At 33.8% G+C, this 6,809-nt stretch overlaps 1 protein-coding gene across 1 annotated transcript in view; it reads left to right on the plus strand.

The window, feature by feature from the left end:
* The window catches only part of TPBG (trophoblast glycoprotein), a gene marked incomplete at its 5' end in the record, with an annotated part of 6,825 nt that extends 752 nt beyond the window's left edge, over positions 1 to 6,073 (plus strand). Inside the window, one exon of the mRNA XM_025206532.1 lies at positions 1 to 6,073. This exon is cut by the window's left edge and continues 752 nt beyond it. Within this exon, the coding sequence (XP_025062317.1) occupies positions 1 to 76 (76 nt within the window).
* Between the last annotated feature and the right edge of the window lie 736 nt (positions 6,074 to 6,809).

A 6,809-nucleotide genomic window follows, 5' to 3' on the forward strand; every position in this document is an offset into this window, starting at 1 on the left:
GGAGGGATATCACTACAGATACGAGATCAATGCAGACCCCAGGTTGACAAACCTCAGCTCCAATTCAGATGTCTGAGGAAGCTGTGGAAAAAGCAAGACAACGCACAATAGCTATGCATGAAATGTAGACTTAAGCTTTACCCCCATGCTTGTTCCCCCTCTCCCAGAGAAATGACAGACTTATTTGTGCCATGCGGGGAATATGCCTCCATGTGATGTCAAGTTCATTATTGTTTTCTGTTATCCTGAGATATTGAGCAATTGTGCATGGTGTTGGGCTGTACATAAGAAATATGCTGCTACTCCCTCTCCCCCTAATTAACTTTGGAACTTGCTATCAATGCTTGTTTGGGGAAAGAAGTTCAAAATCGAAAAGGAAAAAAGGATTTTCTTTCTTCAGATGCTCCCAACGTACCGGAGCGTTTAGAATGCACCAATACAGATACCATTCAACAAAAGCTGCCTCAGCCTTTTTTGGGAAAAAAAAATGTTATACTCATCAATACTGGTTTTGTTCTTATGTATCCTAATTGTGGATTTTGTGAAACAAAACCCCGTATTCCATAGACTATCTACCGGTTTAACAAAGCTTCTTTTAACAAATCCCTCTGTACAAAGAAGCAAATAAGATAGTGAGCATGCACAAATACTTTATAGTTTTACATGTTAGGGGAAACTTACAACCTCAGTAAGATGCTGACTATTTTGTAAAGTTACTTTTGATTGCAGTTTACATGAAAACAGAATGCTTTTTTATATAAACTGCATATACTCAGTTTCAACTGTTACATTCAATAAACCTTCTTATAGGAACTATGGCTGTGTTGAAGTTTGCTGTTTAATAGTCAAACTCTGAATAAAATGCACAGAAATCTAAGAATGCGAACAGTATTATATTCTCCAAGGAGCAGTAACTGTACGATCCAATTTCAAGGGAATCTTGCTTCTGTTTTACAGGCTGGAGAGATAGGAGTCCAGATTAAAGTTTTAGGGCCAGATTCACAAAAGCTATTTAGGCACCTAACCCTCCTCAGTGGGAACAGGATTTAAACTCCTTTCCACAGTGGAATTTAACTGCCTAAATACCTTTTGAACCTGGCCCTTATTTTCTAGGCTTACCTATTCATGTGACAACTTGTGAAACACAGGATGAGAATCCAATTTCACCTAGTACATAATCCTCCCTCTTCTCGCTCTCCCTCAGGGCAAATGCTAGATTCTTCCTTAGTATTACAATCAGACTACAGATCAGTGAAGTTTGCATGAAGATTCCCGCACCATATTTTTCTTTTTAAATTGAGATTAGAGAGATCGAAAGCTATAGAAAGTTTTACCAACACTTTGTTATCTTTAAAAATATGTATTTTCATAGGTTACAGAAAACCAAATGTGGTCACATTCTGAAGTGTGTGGGTTTCAGGAACCTGTGTAAATCAAGGCAGAACTTGGCACAGTAAACTAAATGTTTATAATTTACAACCCTCATGCAGTATTGCAAAAGTCTCTATTCTGAGTGTTCGAGATGTCATTTAATGCTAAAGTTAATTTAAAAATTACTAATTGGTGATCCTCAATAAGTCTTGTGTACATATTCAGGCTTGATTTTGTGTGTGTGTGTGTGTGTGTGTGTGTGTGTGAGAGAGAGAATGCCATTTTTTAACTATTAATCCAAAACGTAGGAAAACTCATAAAAATATCTAGTATTTAAACTGATGACATGTTTTAGAGGGGTTGCAGCTGAATCATCTGTAGTGATGAGTAACAAACTTTTCTTATAAACATGTAGATTCTAAATGAAAAGATTTGTTCACAAACTTTGATAACTGCCTTCATATTTTAGCCCTTTGGTAGTGTACTTCAACTCTTATTTTGTTACCTGAAATGGTAGTAAATATATTATAAAATATATAAACCTAGCACTTCTTGTTCTAACAGCTAAATAATTATTTTTGTTAATATCTGCCTTTCACATCAGGGTTCCTGATTGTAAAGCAGTTCTTAAGATAGTGGGTAAAATAACTTAAACTTAATTTGACAGTTGTGTCTATTTTAAATGCAAATTGTATAGCTATAGTTTGTGGCATTCTTAAAAAAACTTTATGATAAGGCTAACTTTTTGCTAGTTAATATACCTGATTTCAAAGCTATCAGTGATTTCTTTTTTTATTTCAAATATACATCTGTACATTTAAGTTCAGGAGTTATGGAAAAGGAGGTACATTCAAGGTTCTAATGTAGTGAGCTGTTTTAAGATTAATGTCTTTTATTCCTCCTCCTAGTTTATATTCATGAATTATATTAGGATTACAGTATAATAATGTATATGTATATATAACAAATTACTTGCCCAATGTCACTTAAATATTTTAAGAACAGTACCGTTACTATATGAATAACTTAGCATGAAACAGCACCAAAATCTTTAAAGCCCATGAGTACTTTGTAAATAGAAAAAATTGTGTACAATTTATATTAGTTACATGATAATTGTTATACCAGAGTTTAAAACTTGGTAGATATGCAACTTTATAGACTAAATTCCATATATAGAGAGAAATCACAAGCTGTTGTGAATGCAAGTTCTTGTGCTCTCTAGATTATGTCTTAGTTTGTAAAGGTGCATATACAGCCTGACTTCTGTCTGCATTCAAACTAACATGGCTCTTATTAGGGATTGTCAACTTCATATGCTTACGGCTAACAGCAATCTGTTCTTAACTTTGGCTGGTCAACACTCCTACAATATATCTGTTACTATTAATTAACTGTACTAACAGTGATAGCAGTAGCTATCATCTAAAGTATGTGCATGCCAAGCTGTCTCCTGGAATGCTTAGTCTTCACTAAAACATAAGTTAAAAATTCATACTGTGAAACATCAGTCAGACATATCTAGCTAATTCATGTGACACTACTATCTGTGTATAAAATTACTCACAGGTAGGTAGATACCTGACCATTTTAGTCACAATACATATCTAAAGACTTCAGCACATCAGTGTTTGTCAGTGGGCAAATATCAACGCTGTACAGCATTTTTATACCACTGAAAGTTGTTGTAGTAGAATTATATTAAAACATTGGTGATACCAGCAGTAAAAATGTGTTTCATCATTTGCTTTCATGTGCATTTTTTGCATATGACCACTGACCTGTTGCAGTATTGTGTTTAGCCAATATGCCTACATTTTTTTTAGCTCACAATGAACATTTTGGTATTTTGTGGATGAATTTGATCACTAAATTCCACTTCTGTGGTGGTTGGAAATGGTCTTCTTTTCCTGCTATGAAGTATTTCAGTGGCCACAACAGATATTAGAAAGAGAGTTATAAAACTGCATCAGAATTTTTAAAAAGTATGTATTTAAAATACTTCAGAATAACAGGGTTATCTGAAGTGTGTTCCTGCCCTTCCCCTTACTTATCCTGTTTTGACACCAAAGGTGTTATTTGATTACTACTTCCAAAGAAATTTTAATTAGTGGTGGGGCTGTTTTATTAATTTAACATTTGACAACAAGTGCGACAGCATGTAAAACTATAAGGTGTCTTGTGTATATGTGTATGTATATATATGTGTGTGTGTGTGTATAAACATACATATATATAACTGAAAGTTCAAAATCAGCTAGTTGACATTCATGTTTAATAGGAAATAGCATCTACACTAAAGCAGGGGCAAAGCTTCAGAGAAGAATGACCAGCTTACCAAGGTCCTGAAAATAGTTCAATGGCAATGAGCCCACTCCTCTTTAAAAGAAAAAAACAGAATGGAATTAGAAGATTTTTAATATTACTCTTATAAATATGAACAAATGTGAATTTGAGTAGTTTGTTATTGCCCAAATTCAGTGACAGAAAATTCCCAAAATCTTTTTATTCCTAGTCTGGTATCTGCTAGGTAGAATAATGTTTTATATACTCCACAAGATAAAACCTAAACCACTACTTCTGAAACCCCATTGGGAATATTACACATCTGTCCTTTAAGTCAGTCCAACTTTTAAGCGCTGTTAATACCAAGCAGCTAGCCAGATGAAGCCCCCTACCCAAACTAATACACAGTGGTGGACAATGATTCCATTGAAGATGTAGACACAGCAGTAGCATATTGAAGTTCATTGCTCTGCAAGATAAAGCTCTACTTTTCTAACTATTAGAAATCTTTTCAGAGAATTTGTTACATATCTAAATGATTAGTATATTTTTCTCCCCTTCCTGTCTCCCCTTAAATACCATTGCAGAAAAGCCATGAAAATCCCATATATTAAAAATAAAAGACTGAATGCAACTGCATTTTGGGATTTACCATTTTCATTTGCCCTTAAGTTTTAACATTAAAGGGGCCCTTGTCAGAGCTGACAGGACCAGAATTTGACATGCACTCTCTCTCTTTCTCTTCAGCAGCTGTGTTCATCAGCAACCTTCAATCATTCTGTGAGAATATGATGAAGAAAATAACATTTGGTAAGAAAATATTTCAGTTTCAAGCTTCAAAATGATTTTTATATACTGTGAGGGGAGGTTCAAAGGAAAAGTTATTTTTAAAACTAAGAAAGAGACCATAAGAATGTCCTATTTTTAATTTCTCAACTGTGATCAGAACACAGTTGATAATGGGCTCAATCAATACTTGTATTTGTCAAAGATCCCGTAACTTTTTTATATTATGGACAGTCTTTAAAGATATACACATAATTTATTTGTCTAATACTCAGCAACGTGATTGTACAAAGCAAATGGAGCCCCTTCCTGTAATATTTTAATTCCCGCATTTCGAATGTTATATTTGGTGGGGCATAACTAGTTTTTTTTAATGAATGTATACGGCATCGAAAAGTAAAGTGATACTTTACAAATGGATTTTTTTTTTATACCAATGGGTTTTCAGTGCTCTTTTAGGTGCTAGGTCTTTGCAATTATCAGAGAGCAAACTTGCTGTCTCTAACAGTATTATGAGCATGAATTAGTCAAAGACATGCATTAAATTTAGTCAGACTTAGACTATATCTATACATGTTCATGGGAGCACATTACTGGCATAGGAATATTTTTTATAGCATACTAGCAAAGTGCTTTTAGTGTGAATTTACCAATACATACTAGCAGATCTGTACTTTGTACCAGGATAGTGCCCACTTCTCACACATCTGCCCATCTTGAGAGAAATAAGCTCCACTGGCCATGTAAGTGCAGTACCTAAACCAGGGGCTTCTGCCAGAACATTGATGTTGCTGAAAGATCATACATTTTCACGGTGAACAAATACCTCTTTGCTAGGTACACTTAGCTTTAGATTAGGCTTTATATCTCCAATGTAATCCTAAATCAAAATTATAAAATGAGAAACCAGTAAACAAATATGTGTTATTTTAACAAATGCATTTATATTTTAACACTTTAAAACTTGTAATTATTTTCAGTTTTCAAAGCATTCACAGGACAGCATTTTCTCTCTTGTATGGCCCAGCATGATGGCATGCTAGTGAAATAATGTGGCATTTTTGAGTTTGTACATTCTTTAAAAATTATGTATGAAGGGAATGTCTTGCATCTAAAAAACAGTAATGGATTTTAATAGATATTGTGATAAAAGATTGACAAAGTTACTCTAGTATGTTTGATTATTGTCAGAGTTTCATGCATGCAAGAGATTTGTCAAGTTATTAGATTTGGGGCACTGACGCTATAATAATTCTTCAGCAAAGCCAAAATAACAAAGCCAAAATAACTTGTCCATCAGATTGCAAATAGATGTGTGCTTGCTCTCTTGATTTAAGTACTTCAAATCTTCCTAGGCAATGTTACAGTGTGGTTTTAAAGACAAAAGTATTTTTTCTTTACAGTACATATTGGTTACTGTGGTGCAAATTTACATTAACAACTGTTGATAAAAGCAATTTCTACATAGAATGAATAAATGCATTTTAAAATTAAATTAAGTAAGTGATGTACTGGCTGTATCCTCATAATTCCTCTTGTTTTGAATGTAATTTGATAGTTTTATATTTCTAACTTTGAATATATTTACTACTTACTTTTTCAAGTTGAGTCAATTTTAACATTATTTAAAATGGATTTTTAGGTTTTTACTTATTAGATCAAAAATCTGTATTTTAAAGTTTGCCACTATATGAATGAATCATGGTGGTGTGTAGTGTTTGCTCCTTTATTATGACAAACTGTTAAAGAAATAACTTTTCTGAGTTACTTGAACAGACTTACCTATTCCTAAAAAATGGTATTAAGGAAAACTATTTCATTTAAAAATCCTTTTTTGCGGGAACATTCTGAACATGACAAAGTAGATTTTCAGAGTAAAGGCTGGTGTTTCCTTGCAAAAGTTTGAGGTCTTTGTTTTGGTCTTTGTTAAAATAAATTGTCACAAATATATACCCAAATATATTGTTGGTCTTTGCCTGGACTTCACTTTTTTATTGTTTTTTCACATTCTTGGCTGCCACTAAACAGACATGTTTAACTTTAAATCTATTAGATTTTTAGAGTTTTTAAACATGGGTTATGGTCAATTAACTGGAATTTGCTAACAGCCTAGCGGGCTGATCCCACACAGCATCAAGCCTGGCTTGGCCAACACTGTGTGATGGATCAGGCCCACAGACCGGATCTGGCCTGTGACCAGACCTAGCACCGTGGGCCAAAAAGATTGAGCACCACTGCTATTAGTATAATAAAATAGTTTAATTTAATATTAGTGAAATTTAGAATTAGCCAATCAAACTGAGCAAAGCAACAAAAAAATAGCAAGGTAGTAAACAGCTGCCCATGCTGATGTAATTTTGGGGCAC

Source organism: Alligator sinensis, unplaced genomic scaffold, assembly GCF_000455745.1.
Source record: "Alligator sinensis unplaced genomic scaffold, ASM45574v1 scaffold405_2, whole genome shotgun sequence".
NCBI lineage: Eukaryota > Metazoa > Chordata > Crocodylia > Alligatoridae > Alligator > Alligator sinensis.